The sequence below is a fragment of the Sceloporus occidentalis genome, unplaced genomic scaffold (assembly GCF_023333645.1).
Source record: "Sceloporus occidentalis isolate IW3139 unplaced genomic scaffold, rSceOcc1.0.p SCAF_7, whole genome shotgun sequence".
Taxonomy (NCBI): Eukaryota; Metazoa; Chordata; class Lepidosauria; order Squamata; family Phrynosomatidae; genus Sceloporus; species Sceloporus occidentalis.
In genome coordinates, this window is record NW_028316987.1 from 46,388,396 (window position 1) to 46,415,408 (window position 27,013).

General features: G+C 38.8%; 1 protein-coding gene and 1 long non-coding RNA gene across 6 annotated transcripts in view; one reads left to right on the top strand and one right to left on the bottom strand.

The window, feature by feature from the left end:
- The first annotated feature begins 5,653 nt into the window (after window positions 1–5,653).
- Window positions 5,654–27,013, top strand: part of LOC149309687 (ectonucleoside triphosphate diphosphohydrolase 3-like) — a 31,344-nt gene continuing 9,984 nt past the window's right edge. For 2 of the 5 annotated variants that reach the window (XM_089532847.1, XM_089532851.1), the window contains exons 1-6: window positions 5,654–5,734; window positions 9,066–9,120; window positions 14,865–14,992; window positions 17,634–17,751; window positions 21,854–22,004; window positions 24,091–24,250. In XM_089532847.1, coding sequence (XP_089388973.1) covers window positions 9,081–9,120; window positions 14,865–14,992; window positions 17,634–17,751; window positions 21,854–22,004; window positions 24,091–24,250 — 597 coding nt within the window. In that variant the 5' untranslated portion in view covers window positions 5,654–5,734; window positions 9,066–9,080. Of the gene's footprint in view, window positions 5,735–7,040; window positions 7,162–9,065; window positions 9,121–14,864; window positions 14,993–17,633; window positions 17,752–20,039; window positions 20,095–21,853; window positions 22,005–24,090; window positions 24,251–27,013 lie in introns of those variants that run through there. The other 3 variants (XM_089532848.1, XM_089532849.1, XM_089532850.1) reach the window with 3 other exon arrangements.
- LOC149309688 (uncharacterized) lies at window positions 7,085–25,341 on the bottom strand. Its single transcript, XR_016281926.1, has 4 exons — window positions 25,134–25,341; window positions 21,414–21,654; window positions 17,035–17,175; window positions 7,085–7,837 (listed from the first exon to the last, which is right to left on the bottom strand). It is a non-coding gene; the product is annotated as an uncharacterized LOC149309688 (long non-coding RNA).

The following is a 27,013-nucleotide window of genomic DNA, read 5'->3' on the forward strand; positions in this document are numbered from 1 at the left end:
ACCAAAAAGGCTTGCATGCAAGAAATTCAATTGAAACAGGTATTTTCCTGCCTTAGGCAGTAAAATCCCAATTAACATACAGTTCACGTTGGTATTCCCTCCTCCATTATATCTACTTATTTAAAATAAACCAAATGTAACAAAGATGCCAGCATGGTGTAGTGGTTTGAGCAGTGGACTTTGTCTCTGGAAAGCAAGGTTCGATTCTGCTCTCAAGCATAAAAACCCACTGAATGACCTTGGGCGAGTCACACTCTCTCAGCCTTAGAGGATGGCAATGGCAAACCCCCTCTGAAGAAACTTGCTAAGAAAACCTGGTGATAGGTTTGCCTTAGGGTCGCCATAAGTTGGAAATGACTTGTATGCACACAACAACACCAACAACAGCCAAGATGATGGAAAATCTGCAGCTAAAACCAACTGGAAGAGAACAGAGGGTATACAGCTGGGAGTCTGCATGAAGGAGTGGCAAGCAGGAAATTGGTACTTTAAGGCTTATTAACTTCAGGAATTTACTCTGTGGTACGTAGTTAATCACTGTACATTTTTCTTTCGCATACCCAGTTGTTTCTTTTTTTCTATCTACCTGTCCCTGCTTCCAAACATGATTCTTCTTCATGTCTATGAGAGCCCAGGGTAACATTTTGGATGGCCTCCTTTTTATGTTGTCTACCCTGGCAGGCGTCCTTGGCAATAACAACCAGAATCAGCAGCAACACAACAATCAGTGCTAGACAATATAAAACAGCCAGTTCTCCATAATGTTTCCATCATGGTGATAACCGAGGACACTGTGAGAAATTTAAAATGGGATTTAAGCTGAGGTGGCAGTGATAAGGCAGGCATCAGTAGCTGTCCAAAAATGTCAAGTCCTGTTCAGACATCAGGCCTGTCCTTATATTGCTCTAACAAGAACCACATAAATTCTCTGACTGTGGATGGTAACATAGTTGGCTACCACCAATGCTACAGAAGTCAAGTATATCCTTCCCATTCTGTTCTCTTGACCCTGTGACTGTTCCCCCACATACTTGTGTTTATACAAAGTGTGGGAGTTCCTGCAGAAAGCAGAGAAAATGAAAATAACTGTTGCCTAGAAACCATTCTGGTCTCCCACCGACACCATTTCTTCTGGAAAACCCAGAAAGGATAGAAAGGCATGCCCTTGTGTGACTTTCAACTCACCGTTTCCTTCTCCAAGATCAAAATAGGGATAAAACAGGAGAGGACACTTAGAAGAAAGAATGGAGAATCAACAGCAAGTTGTAGCTGAAATTTCAGACCCTTTCACACTACACAGTTATAGCACCATGATTCTGTTTTAACTGTCTTGGCTACATCCTGTGCAATCTTGAGGTTTGTAGTTTGTTGAGGCACTAGATCTCTCTGGCTGAAAATCCTATGGCCCTCCCTAAGCTGCAAATCTTGTATGCAGGTCTCCAGAAGTTGACTACTGCTCTGTATTCTACTACAAGGCCATCATGCAACTAATAGTATTTTTTGTTTGTTTTGTTTTTAATGGCGACAGCCACCTGCTGGTGGTATGAAAGCTTAAAGGCATAGGGCATGACAACAGCAGCTGGAGTATGAGCATCTTTGAGAATTTTTTAATTTCCAGAGAGTTTGGAATCAAGATGGCCAGTGGAAAAGAAAGGTTGCATAGTTGGCATGTGGGAAGGGAGACCTGAGAGAAACACAGTACAGAACAGAAATAAAGGACTACTTGATTCCTTCCATTGTTAGCAGGGTCAAGATACTTTAGTTGTAGAGAAATGCATATTTGAAAGTAGCTTGTCAGAGATACTATTCATGGGACAAGGCTCCATGCCAAAAATCTATGGGCTTGGAGAAAAGCAGAGCTTGGGAAAGCTACCTTTTGGATTTCGCTTCTTGGAATCACCATTAGTTGAGGGATTCTGGGAGCTGTCCAAAAACAGGGGCAAAGGTGTCACAATGTATTTTTGAATGCGCTATTTTGGTTATCTGTTTTGGGGCACAGTCTTAAATGCCATGGAGCTGCGGCTTGTTTTTTTTCACCTTCAGATTGCAAGCCTGTTTACTTATTTGAGAATGAGTCTTATTGGATTAAACTGGGTTGTTTGAATATAAAAGATATCATATACGCTGACATCTGCACATCCCAAATAATCTTAGTCATGCTCATTCCCATTTCATTGTCTCCTTTCTGTATGATTAGCCACTGGCACCCATTTAAAAAGCCAGTCTAAAACTAACCATAGATAATCTCAGACCTGGTAAAAGGACATACCTTTCAAGGTGATGCAACTTGCTTAAATTCAGAAAGTTAGCCAAAATTGGACTGATAAAATGCTTTTACAGTGGGCCCTTGGTATCTCTTCCTCTTGCTGTATGTGAACATCTCAAAGTGCTCCAGAGGATTTTTCTGTGCAGAAGGACATGAGGACTATTGTGTATAAAACACATAGTAGAAATGCATTTCCTACATGGAAATTATGTTTTTGTACAAAAGGCATTTTTCCCCTGGGCAGACAAGTTCTCCAGAACACTCTCTGACGCTCAAATACAGGAAGAAAACTATTCAGAAATATGTGTTTTCTCCCACAGTGTAGAGAAATCTACAGTGATGATTTATCCTTGCATTTGAAGATGAAATAGTCAAAGATTTACATCCTGTCTGTCTGTCTATCTACACATACACACAACATATCAATGTATATGGTTCACATGCACTTGCATGTACACACAGGTATAAATCAATATTTTAAAACCTAAAAGACTTATTCCAAGGGAGACATTAATTGTGTAATTGTTTTTCCCCTATTCATGGAATTTTACAGGGGATCCAGATAAAGTCATTGTCAGCTAGTAACCCTGCAAATTTCTGTGGCAAATCCTCAAAGCTGAAAAAAGTTACTTTTGGGGGCTACAGTTTCCCCAAACTCCCAACTAGCATGGCACAGAAGAAACCATAGGAAAACACAGGGGGGTTACGAATGGAAGATGTCATGAGGACACACTACTGATCCTGGTAAAATTCCGTGAATGACGCAGAGCTATAAAAATTTCTTTTTGAAGTGTCAGAAATAGCCGCACAATATCTTTTGATGGTCATCCTAAAAGCTATTTGTCTGGAAGACAAACATTCCAAATTAAACCTTTCTCTGTGTTCCACACTCAAGTAGACTTTGAGGTAGGTGACCTTCCTGTACACATTACCTACATTCGAAAAGTGGCATTTGTTAACAAGGCTCCACCACAGTGCATTCCCTTCATGTTGATATGATATGCTTTGCAGGGGAGCAAAGCTGGATTAAGGTGACTGAGGCCTGAGAGCAGTTTCAGAAACAAGGGCCCTTAGAAGCATATTGTGACATAGTCCCTTTCAAGCCTCAGGAAGGCTCTGAGCATCTGACTTACCTGTGTCCCAGCTGGCACGGCTGAGGCTGGAGTCTCAGATACAACAAGAGATGTAGCTATGACAGAGGTGGGGGAATAAGGGCATTGCCTCCAAATAAGTATCCTGCCCCAATGAAATTTTCCTTCACTCCCCTAATTTCTAGCATTTCAGAGAATGAAACACTGAAAATCATTTAGACCTGGGATTTGCTATTTGCTGTGTTTGTATTCCTTTGATAACTTTACATGCTGCTCTTCTTTGGGTGCCTATTTTTCTTTGGAAGTCTATTGGAAGACTTCTTTGGAAATCTATTTCTGAATGCTCAAATGAAGTTTTATGTTACCAGACTGCTAGACATGTGGGGAATGAAGGCAAATTTCATAGGGCGGGGAAGAATTCTTATTCCCATTTTGGCCCTTCTGTAGCTACACCCAAGAAACAGTATCCTAACATGTTATGCACCATTTTGCTTGCTGTATATCTGGGATATATACCCCTCTTCCTAGAAGCATTGCTTTCTTGACAATGGGGCACTGCCACTGAGGGCTGGAGCATTTGCTTCCATTGATAAAGAAGCCTTGGGAAAAGTCAAAGAAAGGAAGGGAGGAGTTACTTTATCTATATCTGTCTATCTGTCAATCAGCCCACTCACTCCGTGTTTACCTGGAAGGAAGTCTGGTTGCTTTCAACAGGTTTACCTTAGGAAAGTCTGAATCAGAAGAGTAGGAAGAAGAAGACTAAAAATGGGAAGGGCAGCTATGAAAGAACTAGATAAGATTCTAAAATGTAAAGATGTACAATTGAGCATGCAAGTTAGGATTGTCCAAGGCATTGTGTTCCCCATCACCATGTGTGGATGTGAGAGCTGGACAGTGAAGAGAGCAGACAGGATAACAATCAACTCATTTAAGCTGCAGAAGAGCACTAAGGATATTATGGGTGGCCAAAAAGACAAACAAATGGGTCCTTGAACAGATCAAGCCTGAACTCTCTGGAAGTCAAGACAGCAAAACTGAGGCTGTTCTACTTTGGCCATATCACGAGAAGACATGACTCATCTGAAAAGACAATGATGATAAGCAACATGGAGGGTAGCAGAATGGAATGGCGACTGCAGTCAAGACGACTGGAATTTGGAAGGGCAGCTATGAAAGAACTAGGTAAGATTCTAAAATGTAAAGATATACAACTGAGCACAGAAGAATCATACAAGCCACTGTATTTCCTATTGCCATGTGTGGATATGAGAGCTGGGCAACAGTGAAGAGAGTGGCTAGGAAGAAAATCAAATCATTTGATATGAGGTGCTGGAAAAGAATGCTGATGTCAAAATGGATGGTCAAAAAGACAAACAAATGGGTCCTAGAACAGATCAATCTTGAAATCTCCCTGGAAGCCAAAATGAAGAAACTGGGGCCACATCATGAGACATCACTCACTAGAAAACAAAACAATTACAGGAAAACCAATACCTTCCAAACAATGATACCTTTATTGGGCCAACAAAATGCACAATTACATGTTGCAAGCTTTGGAAGTCACACTGGCTTCTTCATCAGGCAAACAGGAGCAAGAAATTGAAGATGTTAGTCATAGGCCTGCATGTTCTCTTTCTGGTCTTAGTTCAGATGGTAGGGAAAGCTATCTGCAGGCTGGCAGCTCCCCATTTTTTGGCCATGGAGTCACTGGGAGATTCTCAAACTCAAGGAAATTTAATGTCCATTTGCAATTCAAGGAATTGTGCCCCATGTCTCCTTCTTTTGTGAAGAACTAAACTGAGGTAGGGAATTAAACTGAGATGGGGAATTAAACTGAGGTAGAGAATTAAGATGAGATGGGGAATTAAATTGAGATGGGGAATGAAGCTTCCCACTGAGGAGGCATGAGACACAGAGGAGCCCCTCCATCACCTCTGCCTCCTTCTCCCCCTTTGAGGGCTGCAGCACCTTTGGGAAGATACACACCCCACACAACGACCATTGCAAAAAGCTGCACTGTGGAATGTGTGTGTTGTGAGTGTATGCCTGAGGGGTGGGGGTGGTCAGCTCCATCATGCCAGCCCTCTTTCTCCCCTCCTCCCTTCCTTCCTCCCTTCCCTCCTCCATTGCATTCCTGTCTGGAGGGGATGATGAGTCCCAGGTCAGAGGAGGCGAGAGAGCAGCAGCAGAAGCAGCAAAAGCAGCAGCTCTTTTTCCCTCCCTCTTCCACCGAAGCAGGGTATAAGAAGAAGAAGAAGACGCAGTCCCTGGAAGGAGGAGGAGGAGGAGGCTTCCCTTCCCTACCTCACAGCATGGGCATCAGGGCCAGGAGCTGAAGCACCACCAGCAGCACCAGCAGCATCAGGAAAAGGGGGTGGTAAGAGCTCCTTGGGGCTCAGCAGTCTTTCTTTCTTTCTGTCTTTCCTTCTTTCCTTCCTTCTTGTGTGTCAGGTCAGACAGGTTTCTTCAGAGGAGGAGGCGGGGGTGACGCCTTTGGGGTGCTGCTACTGGTGCTACCCTTGGATTCCCAAATGCACCCATGCTCTCCTCCACATGTAAACAGGCTGCCCTTGGAGCTCTGCACCTTTTCAGGCTGGAAGAGGACAGTCTCTTTAGCTTCTTGAGTCAGGGAGGTTGGAAGAGTCTGCTGGGGTGCCCTCCTGTGTTTGGGGTTTCATGGTGATGTTTTAATGGGTGGCCCCTTTTGTGCCCCAATTTTATTTTATTTTTGGTGGGGGGGGGGAAGAGAGATGTAAATAAATAATAACAACAATAATGATATGACAAAAATACTATATATATATATATATATATATATATAAAATCTATCTATCTATATTATTTTTATATATAATCTGTCTATCTATCTATCTATCTATCTATCTATAATACAAATATTATAATGTATATAAAATATTATTTGTATTATATTATATATAATATAATACAAATAATATTATAATGTATATAAAATATTATTTGTATTATAATAGATATACATATAATCTCTCTCTCTATCTATCTATCTAATAATATATTAATAATATATAATATATATTATAATACAAATAATATAATGTATATAAAATATTATTTGTATTATATTATATATATAACATATACATAAAATATAATCTATAGATTATAATATTATTTGTATTATATTATATATACATATATTATATACACATATAATATAATCTTTATAGAGAGATTACATTTAATATAACATAATATAATATATGTAATCTATCTATATAGATGATAATATATGTATATATAATATAATACAAATAATATTATAATCTATATAAATATTATTTGTATTATGTTATATACATTATATATGTGTGTAATATTATAATCTCTCTCTTTGTGTGTGTGCGTATATATATATATATATATATATACACATTGATATGTATATATATATTATAATATTATTTATATTGTATTTTATAATATATATTTATATTATATTATTTATATTATGTTGTATTTTATAATACATTGGCAAGATTTTATATCTTTGGCAGGTATATTATAATATAATATATTATAAAACAAATATAATAATAACAACAATAACAACAACAGCTAATGGAGCAAATTCACCAGAGAAATTTGGATGGAGAGGGTTGGCTGCAGAGCGCATAGGGAGGCTACATCTGCACTCATGCATACATTCCAGTCAGTGAGTGTGTAAACCCAGAGAGGTGTTGGGTTTCGTAGCCATAAAAAAGCCTCCTTGTCCAAAAAAATGAAAGTGACATTGCTAAAGGATGTACAGACAGAGAGAATAAGGTCAGTGGGGAAAGGATAAAGATTGGTTGGTTGGTTGGTTATGTAAAATAAAAATACACTGGGTAGCATCGAGATGTTTAGGACATTTAAACATGTATGCAGTGAAGTTCGTATTCATCCATTTTTTTTACCTTAATGCAAACTGCTGTTTTTTGGGCTCTATCATCTTTGGTTTTAGATGACATCTTTCATTAAATGTTTTTAGTAGCCTGTTACATTTTAAAAATGATGCTGGAAGATGGAACTGGACAACAATGTGGTGTTTTTGTTTAAAAAAACAAACTGGATTATTACATTTTACCTTGTATTGGCTGCATAAGAGTGTTCAACAAGGCCTTGTGATTTCTTTACTGCCAAGAAGGGTATTCAAGATCAGGTGGCTCATATAGGAAACTACCGCAGGCTGTGACTGTTGTCCCAGTGTGTGTAGAAGCAATCCCATATTTATTTGCTGTTCGATTGTGCATTCTTGCTCACTCACATACAACCTAAGTATCTTTTTATGCCCACTCTTATATCCGGCAGTTTACATACAGTCTCTGCAGATATATGTGCTCGCCTTTCCAGGCACATAGACTCTTCTGGTATGCTTCCTGCGCTTTCACACGTTCTTCAATGTGCTCTTCCTCTCATCTCAAGAGTTCTCATGCTAGCCACAATTAGGACTTATTCATGTCTGCATTAAACAAAGACTCTATTTAGTTTCTCAACACACAAATTCCCGCCCATGTGACTAAACACACAACCCAGGTAACTCTCTGTGACCTCAGCTTCATGCAAGTATCGTGTATACAGGTACCTTTGTGCTTTGCTCTTTCTGATTTCCTCTTGCTTAAACACACACAAGGCCTGAACAGACAGGCCAAAATAAAGCTGTTTCAGATCTCTTTGGAGGTATGCTGTTTAAATGATGCATGCGTCCTAAGAGGCCGGAAGCTGCGACAAAGCCATGCTCTAATACTAAGGACTGGAGCGCAGCTTTGGTGCAGCTTCTGGCCTCTTAAGATGCATGTGTCATTTAAACAGCATACTTCCAAAGAGACCCGAAGCAGCTTTATTTTGATCTGTCTATTCGGGCCCACAGATTCACAAGAGTACATTTGCCATCTCCCTTCCAGTGTTTCTTATTTTCTTCTGTTTCCCAGCTTCTTGAAAAATGAAGTCAACATTCTTAGATTATATTATCCTGGGAGCAACATCTCTTCCTAATCCTAAAGCAACATTTTGCATAATTTCAAAAAGATTCTTTAGTAGTACTATGACTGGAAAAGCATTGGGTCTGTGTTTCGTAGTATTTTGAAGAAGCAGTTTCTAGATTTTACATGGACATATCCACACATCATTATTAATAACAGTGACATATATTTGTATTCTGCTGTGTGCATCAAAGCCGAGCCTGGGGAAAATGCTGGGGTGAAGTAATGTACTGCAGGAACTCAGGTTGCAAATGGTGAAATCCAGTGTTTTGCTTTTTGAAGTAAAACAAAGCAAACCTCGCCACAACTCCCTGCAAGGAGAGAACCAGTAGAGCAGGGAACCTTCTCCCTGAGGAGCTGATTTTCTATTTGAAGGAGTAACCATTTATGAATATCCCTCCATATCTTATCCTTTACTTGTAGGCTGAAATGTTAGAGATCATCCATTCAACCACCTCATCTTTGACCCCCAGTAAAAACTGGCCAAGTATTCCACCTATGTGAATAGTGCTGTGATGTGGAAACTGTCATAACCATGCCTCTTTTCCATTTCAAAGCATTTGCAAAGTCAGTTCTGTCTTGCTCTTGCTGTTTTTGGGAAGGTTTTGCTCATCTCTTATCCCTCTGTAGTCTTAAAAATGTTTTGAAGTTTACATTGTTTTTCATGAACAACTCTCATGCTGAACATTTCTTTCTCTTTCTGTATAGTTTGAACAAAAAGAGATGTTTACTGCACTCTCCCGCCAACCCTGTGAACAAACAGGTTAGTAATGTGCCTGACAAAGTGCCAAGAGAAATTTTAGTTGATATTACACATTTTTCTTTGAGGAGACCTATATTTAACATGGCTCATGGAATGCATGTTTTGGTGTTATAGAGAAGGGTAGGTTTTGAGCCGACTTCATGAGAACTGATTCTTTTCAACATCAGTAAGCTATCAAAGACAAATGTTCCTGTGTGGTCCAACATGTAACCGAATTAGGACTTGAAAATAGACTATATTTATGTTATCTCTTGCTCCACTATGATACTATTCTAATAATGAGATACAACTGCAGTTTGAGATTTTATTAAGGGACTAATGCTAGAGTGTGAGGTATGAATAATTATAATTGTATATATAACTGCATAAAGGAAGATCAGAAGTAGTCTTTTTCTTTATTTTTCTCCTTTTTCTTTTCTATATTTTAAAATATCTTTTGTATCTTTTAATGTATTGTTATGATCTGTAATAAATGAAATCTATAAAAATAAAAAAGAGATTTTATTAGGAAATTAGGGTTATGCATGGTGATTGACTTTTTATTTTGCTTCCATGAAATAAGACAAATGGCTAACAATAATGTGAGTGTTGTGTGCCTTCAAGTTGTTTCTGATTTAAGACGACCCTATGGCAACCCTATCACAGAGATTTCTTGGCAAGTTTCTCCAGAGGAGGTTTGCCATTACCATTTTCTGAAGCTGAGAGAGTATGACTTGTCCAAGGTCACCCAGTGGGTTTTCATGGCCAAGTGGGGATTTGAACCCTGCTGTTATGAGTTATAATCCAACACTTAAACCACTGCAACACACTTGTTCACCTTGTAATAACAGCTAGCCTAAATTCTACCACTTCCTCTGTCCTCTCTTAGATCTGCCAGCTGCCCCCTTAATTCTTACATTGGTGTTTATCCAAGGAAGATTTAGCAAGGAAATATTCTGAATGATCTGTTCCTATCCGCTAAAGATTCACTTTGTTTTGTATTTGACATTACTTGAAAAGAAGCCCTCCAAAAGTTACTAGTTCACAGTATTGTTATAAGGTAACTTGTTATATGGTAGTCATTTGCTCACCACCAACAAAAAATATTCACTTCCAATTGACAGGCTTCCTTAAAACCATGGAGTTGGAAAGGACTCCAGGGACCATCCAGCTAAACCCACAGCCAGTGTAGGAATCCACAGCAAAAGCATCCCTGATTTTATTGTAATTTAACCTCTGCTTAATAGTTTCTGGAGAAGCAGAGAATCCACCTTTCAAGGCAGCATATTCCATTTTCAAACAGCTCTTATGAACAGAAAGCTCTTCCTAATGTTTAATTAGAATCTCTTTTGTTCATTCTCTAGGTTTTATATCCATTATGTGAAAAACTGCATTTGGACCTATCTGTATTTTGGCTTTTACTGGCCAGAGCAGAGCTTGGAAAAGGTAGCCTTTTGAACTACAATGCCTAGAATTCTCCATTGAGGAGATTCTGTGAGTTGTATTTTAAAAAACATTTTCAGACTTGAACCAGGGATAGCTTGGTATAGAGTTTTTCAAACTCAGGATTATATTTTATAATTTACTAATTTACATCCACTGGTTTTATTGGCTCACATCGCCATCAAATGTTGTCCTCTCTTCTGAATTCTCGGATTGGTTGAGTTAATCATTCAAGCTGAGCAAAATTCCTATAACATCCGTATACACATATACAAAAATTGGACTTAACCTTGGTGTAATGGCAAGAACTTCTATAAGGCTTCAGTTCTATCCACACATCATACTTCCCTGGGAGTAAGGTCCAAAACACACTGCAGAAATAATCCAGTTTCAGGCAGCTTTAACTGCCCTGGCTCAGTGCTAGGGAATCCTGGGAATTGTCATTTATTCTGGTACCAGAGCTCTCTGACAGAGAAGACTAAATGTCTCACAAAACTACAGTTTCCTGGATTCCCTAGCACTGAGCCGGGCCAGTTAAAGTGGTCTCAAACTGGATTGTTTCTGCAGTGTGTTTTGGACCCATGTCTCATTGAACTCACATATATTCTGTATATGTATGAGACTATGCAGAGTTTGAAGGTGCTTTGTTAGAAATAATGAATTATGTGTAACACATTTTCTTCAATAACCATGGCATCACTAAATTACATTACAGTTGTAGTGTCATCAGGAATAACCTAATTCCTTTTGCAGTGTAACTGTTTTTAGTGAGTTTTTTCGGGCTATGTGGCCGTGTTCTGGAAGAATTTATTTATGAAGTTTCACCTGCAACTGTGCTTGGTATCTTCAAAGAATGGTGGCATGGAGGTGTGTGGGGTATATATACCGTGTGATCCTTGGTTGAGAGGAAGTGATTTACATGTTAATCTGTATGTTGGTCTGTTGGTGAATGGCAAGGCCTCAGGGTGGGAAGATATGTGAGGAGGATTTGTGTCTATTTAATTAGTGATCCATTATCTTCTGGGAAACCCTTTGACCCTGGGTGGTTTTAATTTGCATGTACTGAGTCTGGATTTTGGTGTTTTTCAGGACTGGTAGCCAAACTTTGTTTAATTTCAGGGTTTCCTCTTTCCTATTGAAGTTGTTCAGGGGTTTGTTGATTTCAATGGCTTCCCTATGCATTCTGACCTGATAATTGTTGGCACGATCCAGAATTTCAGTGTTTTCAAAGAGCATTTTGTGCCCAGGTTGGTTTATAACATGTACTGCTGACTTTTCTGGCTCACTCAATCTGCAGTGTCTCTCATGTTCCTTGATTCATGTCTGGACGTTGCCTTTGATGGTCTCTATGTAGACTTCTCCGCAGCTGCACGGTATGCGGTAAACTCCTGCGGCTGTGAGAGGGTCTCTCCTGGCCTTCGCTGAGCGCAGCATTTGCTGGATTTTTTTGGTTGGTCTGTAGATCATTTGGAGGTTGTGTTTCCTCATCAGTTTCCTTATTCTGTCTGTGACTCCTTTGATGTATGGCAACAATACTTACTCTTTGGGTGGTTGTTTTTCTTCACTCCTGTGATTTTTTTCTGGCAGCCCTTCTGATGTGTGAGCTGAGTAACCATTAGCTTGTAGAGTCCAGTTTAGATGCTTTAGTTCATCTTCCAAGAAGTGGGGTTCACAGATCCTTTTGGTGAAATCTACCAATGTTTTTTATTGTGCTTCTATTTTGTCCTGGGTGATGGTTGGAGTTCTTGTGTAGGTCTCTCTCCATGTGTGTAGGTTTTCTGTATACCGTGTAGCCCAATCGTTTTTAGTTGCTTCTATAGTTACAACAGGGGTATAGCCTCATTACATAGGTGTTTTTTGTATCATAGGCCACGGGTCTAGGAACTGAGATTTTTTTAAAAAGTATTTAAAAAGCAATCATCTTAGCTACTTTTGAATAAAGAGAAAATGAACAATTGTTTGTAAACATTGTAATTACAGCTTAAACTGTTTTAGACTCATCATAACAACTACTTACTTGTAAGTTCTGGGTTTGCACTGTGGATGGAGTAAATGCTCTCTTTTCCAGTAAGGGTAGATGCCAGATACCTTGTTTGGTAGGTTCATTTAGGAGACAATATTGCCTTGTGTTAAGTTTAGTGTCATGAACTTTCCATAACCTAATTACCTTGTAATTAAAACATTCAGCTGACATGGCTCTGTATGTCAGCTAGCTAAAAATTGCGGGCTGCAAAAAATCAAACCAAACCAAACCAAAAAACACTTCTGAAGATTACTTCAAAATATACATGATGAAAATAGCTAAGCAGTTACTGGATGCATGGAGAATCCCCATGTTGCTAATTAAAGACAATGTTTTATAGTAACTACAGTAAGTACCTCCCATACTTTTAATGGATTCACTTATGCAAAAAGGCTTTAGGGTAAGGAAGTAAAACTAATTCTGTTTCTAATGAAACTTGATGAGATAATGAATCATCTAACAGCAGAACAGGGAAGTGAAATGGAAGCTCCTGTATCCTAAAATGTCACAATAAGGCCTGTATTCTCAACACATTGTCTCTTTTTTGTGCATAAAATTGTGTCCTAATTGGAAAGACATGTATCTACAACACAGAACTGTCAATTACCAGTATTGTATAGGTGGTCTTCCAATCTAATCCTCAAATACAAAACCTTGGTTACCTTCCAGATAAGCTGTTTAAATTTATCGGTTGGGCAAGCCACACTATTTCTCCTATAATAGTAAGAATAGATGTGTCTGGCAGTTCCCATGTCAATAGGGTGGTGCAGCCACTCTTGCATTTTGGATAACTTTGAAGGAGCTCTCCAAGGTCTGAACTTATTTTGGGAAATAAGTCTTATGTTTCATACTTCTCAGTGATGCAAATAAGGAGGGTGCATGTTCCATCGTGGTGTAATGGTTTGAGTGTTTGACTACAACTCTGGAGACCAGGAGTTCAGTTCTCAGCTTGGCTGTGAATCCCACAGGGTGACCCTGGGCAAGTCCCATGCTCTCAGCCTTAGGGGCGGTAATGGCAAACATTCTCTGAACAAATCTTGCCAAGAAAATCCCATGATAGATTTGCCTTAGGGTCTCCATAAGTCTGAAACAACTTGAAGACATAAAACAACAAATGTTCCATTTGACTCAAATTCACCAGGTAGGCACAAAGAAACAACACTTCTTGCTCTGAATGTTTTGGGCTGCTGTCCCTGCCAATAAATATTATCTATTTATTTGTTTAATTTATATCCCACCCTTCTTCCAGCATAGGGCCCAAGCCATAGCATAGCCTATGACAGCAAATCCTGGAAGTTGAAGCAAGATGTGGGAGAAGAGAATTCTGTGACCTACAGCCTGCCCTGTGTCCCCCAAGCTACCCTGTTACCATACAGGTGCAGTGGAAGACCCTCTAAAAATATGTGCCACTAAAATCTGGCCAGGAACTGCACCATCAAATTCTGATGGCAAACTACCAAATAGCATTAAAGCACAAGAGGAAAATGCTTATTTTAAATGTGTTTTTGTGGTTTGCCACTGAGATTTGGCATCAGATCAGGAAAAAAAATACATTGAAACAAGCCTTTCCATTCTGTGTTAATGGTTTTCAATGTTTGCAACTGAAATATAGCAGCATAGTTTGTTCCCAAATTTCATCTGGGTGTATGTGTATTGCCTATAGCAGGTCAACACAGGGCAAATGTTGTCCACCTTTCTGTAGCAACCAAAATAAGGATGAGTAAAGTGCAGCCCTCCAGATGTTGTTAGGATTACAGCTCCAAGCCTTCCTCATCTTGCAATACATGCTTGAATTAACTAGGTAGTCAATCCAACAAAATCTGGAGGACTGTATGATTCCTGCCCCTGGCCTAGATTTAATCATACTACATATAAGACTTAGGGGCTGAATACTGGATTGGAGCTGCGGCAACTACATGCTGCAGCCCTGATCTGGCCTTTCTGCAACACAAAAAGGAGCTGCAAAAAGAAGCTCCTTTTTGCCCTGCGGAAAGGGTGCCATAGCTGCAGGTGCTGTGGCTTTTCGATGTCATCTGGACGCAGTGCCAGAGGAGCACCATGACACTGCTGCCATCTGGTCACACCAGCATAGGAGTGGAGCTGGGGCATGCATCTTCGGATGCCACACCCGCAGTCTGCCCCAATGCCAGCCTTTGTCTTCTTTATCCCAAGCACCTTGGCTCTTGGACTCCATGGGCTGGCATTCAGAAAGAAGAGGGGGCAGGACAGAAAATTAGTAATGCAATTAATCCTTTCAAATGCATAACATAAGTTTTCCCCACTCCTTTCTTATTTTTAGGTTTCCGAGTCCTGTACAAAATGCCCACCATTGTCACTTTCATCTTTCTTTTATTAAGTATTGCAATTATTGTTACTATTACTCTTGTCCAATGGAAACAGAAAGAGGTTATTTCTCCAGGTGTGAAGGTAAGTTTTAAAAAAACATGTGGAAGCACAGAGTGTCAGAAGAGAACAAGGAGCGTGCACCTTTCAATAGGTGTATAGAAAGTCATTTCCAACAGGTATAGCTTGTCATGTAAGTTACACCTGCTGAAGTTCTCTGCTATGCAATTTTTAATGGTAAAGGAGTCATGTACTCTTTTGTACCAGACCACACAAATCATCATTATTAATTGCTTACTTTTGTGTGAGAGCTCAACTGCTGATTTAATTGTATATTAATAATAGTTTCAACCTCAGCTCTTCTCTTTCTAAATGTTAATCACAAACATTATTATGCAAAAACCTGTTCAGGTAGATTCCATACAATCATTCAAACCTTGGCAACTGTAACGTATGAATTAAAGTAGTATTTCCCAACAACGATGGTCTGGTTTGGACAATACTGTCTACTTTTATGTACTGGGCTGGGGAGTGAGATTGTGTTGGCCACTAGACATGCCTGATATAACTGCAATGCCACCAGATATCTCAGTGGCAATGTTGCACTTCAGTATGGAATATGTGTACAACATTCCAGGCCAGCATATACACATAGTGAGGCTAATACTCCCAGGCAAAGCCTATGATTCTTGGGTTTTATGTGTCCACTTTTTGATGTAAGGCACTGAAAGTGATAAAGGTAGGCTATGTAGGCAAGAAGGAAAGGTATGCTCTTGCTCCTTCCTCGCACACTATGGCAGATTATCATCAAAATCCATGGCTCTTTCACAGTACACAGTCATAGCACTGTGATTTCACTTTAATTGGGTTTGCAGTTTGGTGAGGCACTAGACCTCTGTGGCAGAGGTGTTTAAACATCCCTCCCTAAGATGAAAATCCCAGGATTCCATGAGGGAACCATTGAAGTTAAAGTGGAACCATAGTATTATAATTAGGCAGCATGAAAGGACCCCAGGTCTGCTTCAGGATGAGCTCCATTGTTGTTGATCCATCCACTCCACTTTTGTTCCTCAAAAGATACATGGTACATGCACAGTCTCTGAAGCCAGTGTTGTCTCTCACAGCCTTGATATTTCAGATGGGCTATTTGCTCACTCCACTTCTACATAAACATCTTGCAAATTTATGTGAGCCTGTTTGCTGCATCATTATCTGACTTTTTTTCTCACACACACAGCACTCTTATTTTATTCTTTAAAAATTGTTCTGAGAATATGAGGGGAAGTGGCTGCATAATGAACACAAGGACCATCCAGTCAGTGGCAGTGCTATGCACAGCCCTAATCCAAAAACATGTTTGGGGTAACTATGTTGGCCATATAGCAAAGTACAATAACATTCAAGATCCACAAAGCAGTGATACCAACCAAAATTGAGTCAACTAAAATACACAAAATGCATGAGGCAAACTTTCAAAGTTCATGTTTCTTTATTTTCCCCCCCTCATGTGTAACACCTTAGACTGATGAAGGAGCCAGTGGAGCTTCAAAAGCTTGCATCATGTATTTTGTGCATTTCAGTTGGCCCAATTTTTGTTGGTATTACTGTTTTGTGGATTTGACAGTTATTGTACTCCACTCCAAAGAGTGTGGATGGCTTTATGATAGACACAAGGAACATCGAATTAGCACTGGGAAAACCAGGCTTCTGCAAATCTGACTTCTGTAAGAAAGCAAAAGAACAGGTTTCCCCTGTGCTTAATCCAGGGACAGAGAATATATAGGAGTCTGTAACCACAATGATCTTGCTACTGACATTACATAAAATTAAAATATATGCACACCTTATTTCCTTCCCTGGAGAGGGGAAAGTGAGGAACCTGGGATGATTATGATTAGGTCGGAAGAGTATATTGTATAATTTGTGGTGATGGTTTGCTGTTGTCCCACTACAAGGAAGGAGCTGCCAAAATGCTTGGTATCCATGTATTAGAGTTTTGTGCACAAACTGTTAATCCAGAACAATTCTCTTTTTTGGAACAGTGGTAGTTAGGGAGGTAGTTATATAAATACAGTCATATTATAACTGAGAAGATCTCTCTGTGCTGATGGTGGAAATCTACCCACCTGAAAGGGCTTACAGGTCCTCTTGAAAGAGATCTTTCTTGACAGTGCATGTTTTCCTCAGGGCAGGATTTGAACTTGATAGGTGCAATTTTCTGCTTGTCTCACTGGTTAAAACATGTTGGTGGTATTATCCTTCTGCCTCTGCTTAAGGTCAAGGATGAAAAGACAAGTAGGGGAACTTAGTTGTTGAATATGTTGAGAAGCTGAGATGCACTACAGATAAAATCAGGTACAAATCTGTAGAAATAATAGCATTTAACTTGTAGAAGAAGATTGCTTGTAAATACTCGCATGTTTCAAGCTAAGGGCAGAGGAGGTCTGTTTCCCTTTTTCCTACCTTTGAATTTTTAAAGCCTCAGTTCTTTCCATCCTATAGGATGTTGCCATGGATGTTATAGCAGACTCATAGCACTACAACAGTGTCATGTGAATGGATCCCAGGTATTTGGTGTTTAAGGAAAAAGAAGTAAAGTTACACTAGTTAGTATAAAGAGATAAAAGGCTCATTAGATCCTAGGATATTTTTTATAAAACCTGTGTTTATCTTTTTACAAAATAGATACGCTCTGGGTTCTAACTGATATAACCTTTCCCCACAGTATGGAATAGTGCTTGATGCTGGATCATCTCGAACAACAGTCTATGTGTATGAATGGCCAGCAGAAAAAGAAAACAATACCGGTGTAGTAAGTCAGACCTTCAAGTGCAATGTTAAAGGTGAGGAGGAAATGGGGATTTTGAAATAACATAGTGACACCAGAATAAATAACCAAACTGAACACTCCTGTGGGTGAATCAAGCAGAATTGACAGCTTCTGTGCTGAGCCATGTTAATCACATGTCTGGCACATCATAAAAAAAGATTGCCAATCGTGATCAAAAGCAATCTCTGCCACAGTTAACAGCTGCCATGCAGGAACAGGTCTGGCAGTTTGAAATGTGTGGGAGGTTCTTCCATCTTGCTATGGCAGAAATCACACCAGAGTTGCCATTTGTCTGTCTGTGGGATTTCAAATCATGTTACATTAACCAACAGGAAGGACACTGGCAGATCAAGATTGTTGAGATTTTGCTGCCCCAGTATAATGGAAATTGTGGTGGCCATTTCTTGTGGTGTAAAAGACACATAGGTTGGGTGCAGGCTTAGTCATGTTTAGAGTAGAGCCATGTAGTAGAGTTCATTAATTTTATTGGTCTGTTCTAAACATGACTAAGTCTGCTGTCTTTCTCCGTATGCATGGAAAGAAAATTGTTCTCATAAAATAGAAAAAAGGGATGACGGTGATGGTGGTAGTCATTAATGTTGCTGCTACTTTTTTTTTTCTTGCCTGAGCTCCAAAGTTGTCCTGTTTTTTCTTTTCACTCTTGCAGAAACCCTGTAAGGTAGGCCAGTCTGAGGGAGGTTGACTGAGTTAAGATGACTTACAGGGCTTCAGGTCTGAATGGAGATTGAGTCCTAGTCCAACGTTCTGACCACATAATATTTTCATGAATTCCTTTAAGGCACTATCTGTTTAAACTAGGCTTTAAATTTCTTTTATGCTTTTTTTTCATAGCAGTCGTGGTAACATGTCCTCTTTAATCAAGTGGTGCTGTATAGCGAAGTGAGATTTTCAATTGCTGGGTACAAAGTCATGACTGTCTCATGTATGCAATTAGGGAGTTCTGTGGCAACATTTGATGTGCTTTCCAAGCTCATTGTATTACAGGAATAGTTATATAGGCATTGGAGTCTACAAATAGATTCAGGTCTAAAAGTTATTGGCTTCATTGGGTTGTGTTTTGCGACTAATGAAAGGGCATGCATGCTACAATCTGTTGTAATATGAAGCAAGTTCTCACTCTGCTTGCCTCATGGGATGTGAGGTTGTTTTTTTTTAAAGCAGAGGACCACACATTGGGATATTCCCCACGTTAGAAATCATAGTGGCCCTTGATGCCTTTCATCAAATGGACTCCCTGTTTTCCAGCCATTGGCAGCCATTTGAAAACACCTTTGTTAAATCCAAATGTACTTTCTTAAAATATCTCCCTCCCCCGAACACACACATAGGCTCTACAGTTTGCCGATATGGACAATTTTAACCATGGGAAAGCCTGTTATAGACACTGTCTGTTGGTCAGTCCCTGGAAAAGAATTAACCTTCTGCTCCAATCCCTGAACCAGGTTTCTAACTCTATGATTCTATGAAATAATTGTAATTTTTGGGCACTGCTGATGACAAAAGGAAGGATGAAATAATAGTAGAAAATGTATGTGCTGCTTTTTAAAAAGACAGCCAGCCAGCCAGGTGTATGAATGGAGAACAAGACCAAGAAGCTAACTTACCATTTGTCTTCTCTTGTAAATCCCTGAAGCAGGTTTGCAACAATTGTTTTTAAGAATTGTGATTTTGGGTGCAGATGATGGTAAAGTGAAGGACAGGTTATAGAAGCAAATTTATGTACTACTCTTTTAAAGGTATTCAGTCAACTAGGTTTATGAATGCAGAGCAAGACTAGGAAGCTATTTTAGCATTCATCTCCTCTTATTTTTATATGTGGGTAATGTAAAGGGCCTAAATATCCTAAAGACACCAAATCCTGTCTGATCTTAGAAGCTAAGCAGGGTTAATCCTTGGATAGGAGATGGGCAATGATGACCAAGTGCTGTAGGTTATATTTCAGAGGTAAGAACTGTCAAAACCACCTCTTGTTATCCTTGTCTAAGGAAATCCTATGAAATTCATGAGCTCACTATAAGTCTACAGACAACTTGAAGCCATATATATATATATACACACACACAAAATGTAAGGGAGTTTAGCAGAGAGTACCAAGTGCTGTAGGCTATATTTCGGGGAAGACAATGACAAGCCACTTCTGAGTATTGTGTAAGAAAGCCTGTGAAATTCATGAGGTCGCAATAAATCAACAGGCAATCTGAAAGCACATACCTTACTTTTAAAACATATATTATTAAGATGAGTTCAGACCACAGCTAAAATGATATGTTTCTCTTTCAGGGCTTGGAAAAGTTACTTTTTCAGAGTACTCTTCCAGGAGCTATAGTAAAAAAAAGTAAGTTTTCCAAGCTCTGGGGATTTTTTGTTTTTGTTTTATGTGGTTGAGTTTTTTGGGTATTTTAGTTTTGCACATTTTATCTCAGGTTACAAGTAGATCAATTTCCCCCAGAGTTTATATACCACTGTAAAACAGAAATGGAGACAAAAGGAAAGTTCTTCCAGGAAGAGGTACAAACTCTCCCTCTTTTTAAATTAAGTATTTATTTTAAGCATTTATATGACATTCAAGCAGGTAAAATCCTCATAAATGGTTTTACATTGAAATATGTCAAATTAATACAGTTTTTAAAAAAGTAATAAAAAAAGCATCAGGAAAAAAGTAAAATCAGAATAATTATAAATTAAAAGTTTGGACAAAGAAAATGTATTATTCTTCTTGTAGATTCATTATCAGGAGAGCATTATAAAGGTTAAAACAGATTCCATTCACTTCCTCTCAGTTGGAAGGGAAAGGCAGAGGTGGGAAGCAGACAAGGATCTTAACTCCAAGCCAAATGTTGTTGGTTGTTTTGTTTACTTTGCAAGGATGCAGGCAAAAGAAATGGTATGTAATAGTTTGCTCTTTCCAGCTTGAACCAGAGTAAACGGGGATTTATTTTTCTCTAGTCATAAGCCCCAGAGTGCAGCATAGGTCTGTTTTCCTCCCTTCAGCCATGTACATTGTCTAAACAGGTATGTTCCAAAATGAGGTAGTGCTGTTTTTGTGAATCCCCATGCAGACAACCCCTAAGTTTCATTTATTGCTGATGTTTTGTTTTTTTAAAGTGAAAAAGCATTTTATGCTTCTTCATGACCCACTGAAATCCCTCAGTAATGAGCATTTGCTTCATATGCATACCATTTTTCTTAGTGTCCTTTATGTCATACTACCTTACAGCATGGTTAAGTGGTTAGAGTGTTGGACTAGGACTCTGGGAATCCAGGGACTGAATTCCTGTTCAGCAGAGATGCCAGAGTAAAATCTGGAGAGGATCTTGTACTTCTAATGGTTGTATAAGAGAGTGAATTTTAGCAGGTGTTGTTGAACATGCATCAAGGTGACAAGCAACAACTGCTGAAACTCTTTTTTTCTACACAACTATTACAAGTACATGAACCATCTCCAGTTTTCACTTTGGCAGAACTACCGCTTAGCCATGGAAAGCTACTGGGTCTGGGTAACTTCAGGCAAGTCACATTATCTCAGCCTTAGAAGAAGGTAATGCCTGAACCTCCTCTAAACAAATCTTGACCAGAAAACCCTATGATAGGGTTGCCATAAGTGGCAGTTAACATGAAGGCACATAATAATAAAAAAGTCTTAACAGCACTTACCTGTGGTGCTGCTTTGTATGTCTGTTACAATTTTCAAAAGTATTTCTTCAGTCTTCAGGCACTTATTTGCAACCATCTGTTGCACAGTTGCTGACTGCCCTGGTGAATTTAATTCTTCTTACATCAGTAAATCCAAACTGAACCACCTTTAAGGGATGTAGTTTGATTGAATGTGATGAGATCTGAGAAACAATCGCCTTTCAGTACTACGTCTATTGATTTGTTTGGAATACATGAACACCTGTAGAACATTAATGCAGTGCTGCTGTCAGCCAAGAATATATACAAGAGGCAAGATTCCAAAAATAGGCCCTGCGTGACATGCAGTGCTGTTAACAACAATCTTTTTTACTTGCTGTTCTAAAGTTTTTATTGTATTGATCTTTGTAATTTTAGAGTATTATTGTCAGACCAAAACTGAGTCCTTTATTTTCTTCCAGGTCCAGGGATATCTAGTTATGGAAGTAACCCCCAAGAAATCGCTAAGCCCATCAATGATTGCATTGATAAAGTCAAGGAAAAAATTCCTTTTCATTTGCATAGAACCACACCTGTGTACCTGGGAGCCACAGCTGGCATGAGACTTCTGAGGTATAGTAGGAAAGTTAATTTTGACATGGATCAGTGAAACTGAACTGCTGCAAGTAATTCTTTACCTGTTGTTGAAATATCAAGTGCAGTCAAGCAGAACAAGTCATGATACATTTTTCCTTCCTCTCCTTCCCTCCATGAAGATTATAGATGTAATGCAACACTTAAAACTTGAAGAGAGATTTTGATCTTCTAGGGAGGTATTATCAGGAATAAGGATCTGACCTCATATTAAACGTCATATTATTGACGGCTTTTAAGAAAGCAGATTCCAGGACCCAGTGTTCCTGAATATTTCATAATAAATATGCTAATTTCCTTGAATATATGTGGGGAAACAAAGCCCTTGATGGTTTCATTTTGTACTATGTGTTGTCACAAGTGTATGGCAACCAAAGCAGACGGAGGACTGAAACTGTTCCTGTTGTGTATGTAAACAATATCAGCATATGTAGCTGTGGTATAAACATACAAGGATCAGTTTGCCACTATAGAATTTCCATGTGGGCATTTGTGAAAAACCATGTCCCACTACTGACTTTATCAATGGTAACGGCTGGCATATGAATATGGTTAATATATGGTTTTATACTCAAGTCATTTAAAGATATATAGTGCGTACATATGTATAGATATAATCCAAAGCATTTTACTCTACTTTGTGTATGTTTTCGTCCTTGCTGTTTTTCATGGCAACCATTCTGTTTCAATAAGCAGTTTGACATAATATATGCTGTATGTGTTATTTGGATAAGCAGAACATGCTAATATCTGTAACTTTTATACACATGGAGAAGGAAAAAGGTTGATTGCTTTAATATGTCTTTTTATTGATGTATCTGGAATTGATGTACAGTGCAGTTCCTATACATGTTTGTTCAGAAATAAGTCCCATTGAATTCATTGGGTCTTATTACAAAGACTGCAATCCTATATACACATACTAGGGTGTAAGCACCCTAAACGCAGTGATGCTTTCTTCCAAGTAAGCTTGCATAGGTCTGTGCAGATGGGTGTGTATCTCAGGGCTTGTTCACTCATGCATGTATGTTGCTCATCAGTTTTGTATGAAACAGCTATCAGAGATTAATTATGACAAGAAAAACATTAATATATATCGTAATGTCATCCCAAACATTATGGCCCAATTCCTCTTGGTAGTCCCAACTAGAGTTTATCCACTGAATCAGTTGTTGGTTGATAAGGCCTATTAATTCAGGGCCCGTATAGACAGGCCAAAATAAAGCTTTTTCGGGTCACTTTGGAGGTATGCAGTTTAAATGACACATGCATCTTAAGAGGCCAGAAGCTACACCAAAGCTGCACTCCACTCCTTAGGATTGGAGCTTGCTTTGGCATGCATGCATCATGCTTCGGATGCATGCATCATTTAAACAGCATACCTCCAAAGTCATCTGAAGCAGTTTTATCATGGCCTGTCTGTACAGGCTCTCAGTTGTCTTAGTTAGGATTACAAAGAGGTCACTGGGATGGATCCAAATATAGGTGTACACAATGAATGGGCAAATCCAGACTTCGCTGCCCCCTCCTATTTTCCTGTGGCAGTCACTATAAATTCACCGCCAGTGGTCAGAGGACCCTGGTGCATAAAGTGGACTGTGGTGTTGGGAGAAAGGGTGCATCTCTAAAATTCAGCAGAGGCACTTTTGAAAAGGATATGATTGGGAAAAGGAGCAATTGTGGAATTCTGCTTTTGTAAGCTCTTTTGCTGGCACCTAAATCAGATCAATCCAATTATCTTTCAGTGGTGAAAGCCTAGAATGTAAAGAAATTACTTTTTGACCATAGCTCTCCAAAACCAGTGGAAAAACTGACTGGGGGATTCTGGGAGTTATCGTTAAACAAGTAACTTCATGCTGTGAAGTCCAGACAAATGTTGAGCAATCAAGTGATGTGCATGCATGTAAGAACCAAGCTTTGATTATCTCTTATTAAAAATTGTCCTTCCATGTTCAAAGTACAAAAATTATAAGCTTTTCCTCTGGTTACTAGATTTGGCAAGTATTTGTGAGGGTAAGCCTCTCCTGTCAGACACTCAGCATTTTGTGTTCTGTGAATTGCTTAGGTTGCAAAATGAATCAGCAGCCAGTGAAGTCCTTGAGAGCATTCAAAACTACTTCACATCCCAGCCCTTTGAATTTAGGGGTGCTCAAATCATAACTGGGCAAGAGGAAGGGGTGTATGGATGGATTACAGCCAACTATTTAAAGGGCAATTTCTTGGAGGTGTGTGGAAATATCTGCATGTTTTATTACATACTATTGTCTGACAAATAACTAGTATTTGAGTGGATGTAGCTGGGATTAATATAAACTCCTACATTTTGGGAAAGGGAAGATTGCATTGCAGTCTTGATAGTGCTGTCATACAGTTACTTTAAAGCAACTCTACAACATTACAGAATGTTCTAAGATCAACAGTTCCTAAAGTTATATTTTAGGTAGTGAATTCTTTTATTGCATTCCATTTAAATGGTCCTATAAAATAATGACATTTGGATATGCTATTGGTATATGTTCTGCAAAATGTTCCTTTAAGAAGGACTATTAGTATTCATTTTGCCAAGAAAAAATGACACACCTTTAATTTCACTAGATTTTTAAGTGTAGGCAATCTTCATTCCAGATTAAATATGTCATAAAAAAAACAAAAGCCTTAAATATATTGATCCTGTTTACAGACTTCGTGATGTACACCCCACACTTCTTGTGTTATTATTGTTGTTATTATTATTACCCCTACTCCTGTTATTACTATTTATAACCTTTATTTATACTCTGCTTTTTCTCCATTTTGGTATTCAAAGCCTTACATTACAAAATAATTAAAATATACCAAAAATCAACCTTAAAATAGAATCAAACTGTTAACAAAAACAGTATTAAATCATTTAAAAACATATGTGCAACAATGATAAGAATCAATTAAAAACAGTATTGTACAGTTTAAAAATGTAGCATGCTTTTAAAAGGCTTTCTTTAAAAACCCTCTAAAAGTTTTGTCAAAATAAAACAAATAAAACTTTGCCTGCCAGTGGAAGGACAGCAAAGAAGGGAGCCATTCTAGCATAGCTAGGAAAGGAGTTCTGGAGCTTGGAGAAGGCCTTACCTTGTATGAAGGTGGCGAAAATGAAAGAAGGGCCTCTCCAGAGGATCTCAGAGTACATAGATTTCCTGCACTGAAGATGGGTGAGATGGTAGATCCATTAGACTTACATAGTAGACAGGTTAAAAAAGAATGGCCCTTGCAGTTTTCAACAGTTCTTTTACATAACTTCTTTTCCTCTTCTCAAAAGAGTCTTCTCGTTTTGTGCTAAAACACCAACATGAGAGAGGAGGCATGATAGTAGTGTCACTATGAGCCTCTACAGACAGGCCAAAATAAAGCTGCTTCGGGTCACTTTGGAGGTATGCTGTTTATATGAGGCATGCGTCCTAAGAGGCTGGAAGCCATGCCAAAGCCATGCTCCAATCCTAAGGACTAGAGCACAGCTTTGGTGCAGCTTCTGGTCTCTGAAGATGTGTGTGCCATTTAAACAGAATATCTCCAAAGTGACCCGAAGCAGTTTATTCTGGCCTGTCTGTACGGTCCCTATGTCTATGGACAGCAGCTCATTTGGTTTCACAGTTTTGTGACACACTTTTCCCCTATTACTGCACATTTATGCTGAGAGCAATGCTAATGGTTGACTTTTGTCTAGTGATGCTGTGCAGGGATGTGCACATGTATTGGCTAAAAACTGTTGACTATAAATTTGTATCATTACAAATTTATCATTATCTCTCAAATTGTATCATTATCTCTCCTTTAACAGTCGGGTGTATAAATGACATACACATCTTAAGAGGCCAGAAGCTGTGCCAAAGCTGCGCTCCAGCCCTTAGGACTGGAGCATGGCTTTGGCATGGCTTCTGGCCTCTTAGGACTCATGCATCATTTAAACAGCATACCTCCAAAGTGACCCAAAGCAGCCTTATTTTGGCCTGTTTGTATGGGCTCTTACTTTGAAAATTCCATTTAAAAGTCAATGAACAATCTCTCAAAGTCAAAACTTTGATCCATGTTCTAGATTTAATACTTTTGAGCTTCAGATAGATTTTGACTCCACATACAGAACATTAATATGGGAAGATACATGTGGCTCCTGTAACAGCAGCTTAGATCAAACTGTCAAGAGAGTCTTTTTTAATGTAAGCAATTTTCAGAGGATCTGAAAACCTTTTGAAATATTTGCCAATATAGTACTTAACAAAAACAGGAAAAATACTAAGGGAAGACTTTCACCTTTTTGGATAAAATTAAAATATAATTTTCAGATATTCCAGAACATAGCAGTACTGGGCATAATTGGTTATTATGCCCAATTTTAATTATATTATAAATGATATCTGGGACAAAGCAGGCAGATAAAACCCATGGTTTAGACCCCCTACGTGATATTGGACTTCACCTCCCAGAGGTCCCAGCCATCATGGTCCCCAGTGGACATTGTGGGATTTGCAGCCCAACAATCTAGGAATGTACAGGCTGAGAACCATTAGTGTAAATAAACTAATGGTAGTCAAAGTGATATCAATGATAGAACCAAAACTGTGACAGTTTGTAATAATTCCAAGATATTCTGGTGCTTTTGTAACCCTTTCTAAGTGAGCCGCTAAACAGTAAGAAGAGAAAAAGAAAAAACAGGAGAGCATCTAATGACCTCCACATGTCTCAGGATGCTGAAAAGATGATCTTTTATTAGCTAAAAAATCTGGTGTGTTTCAATTTGTGGATGCTCCTAAGGGCTTCTTCAAGAGGCTATATACAAATCAAGAGCAGCAAGAGAACAACACATAAATATATGACATACAGTTACATAGAAGAATTCTTATATTTTATACATCATTTATAACAAATAAATACCCACTTAAAATCAAACCTGCAGAAATGTCTGAATTAGGAACCCTGTAACTAGTTAAGGGCAGAATGAAAGTATGTTAAAAAAG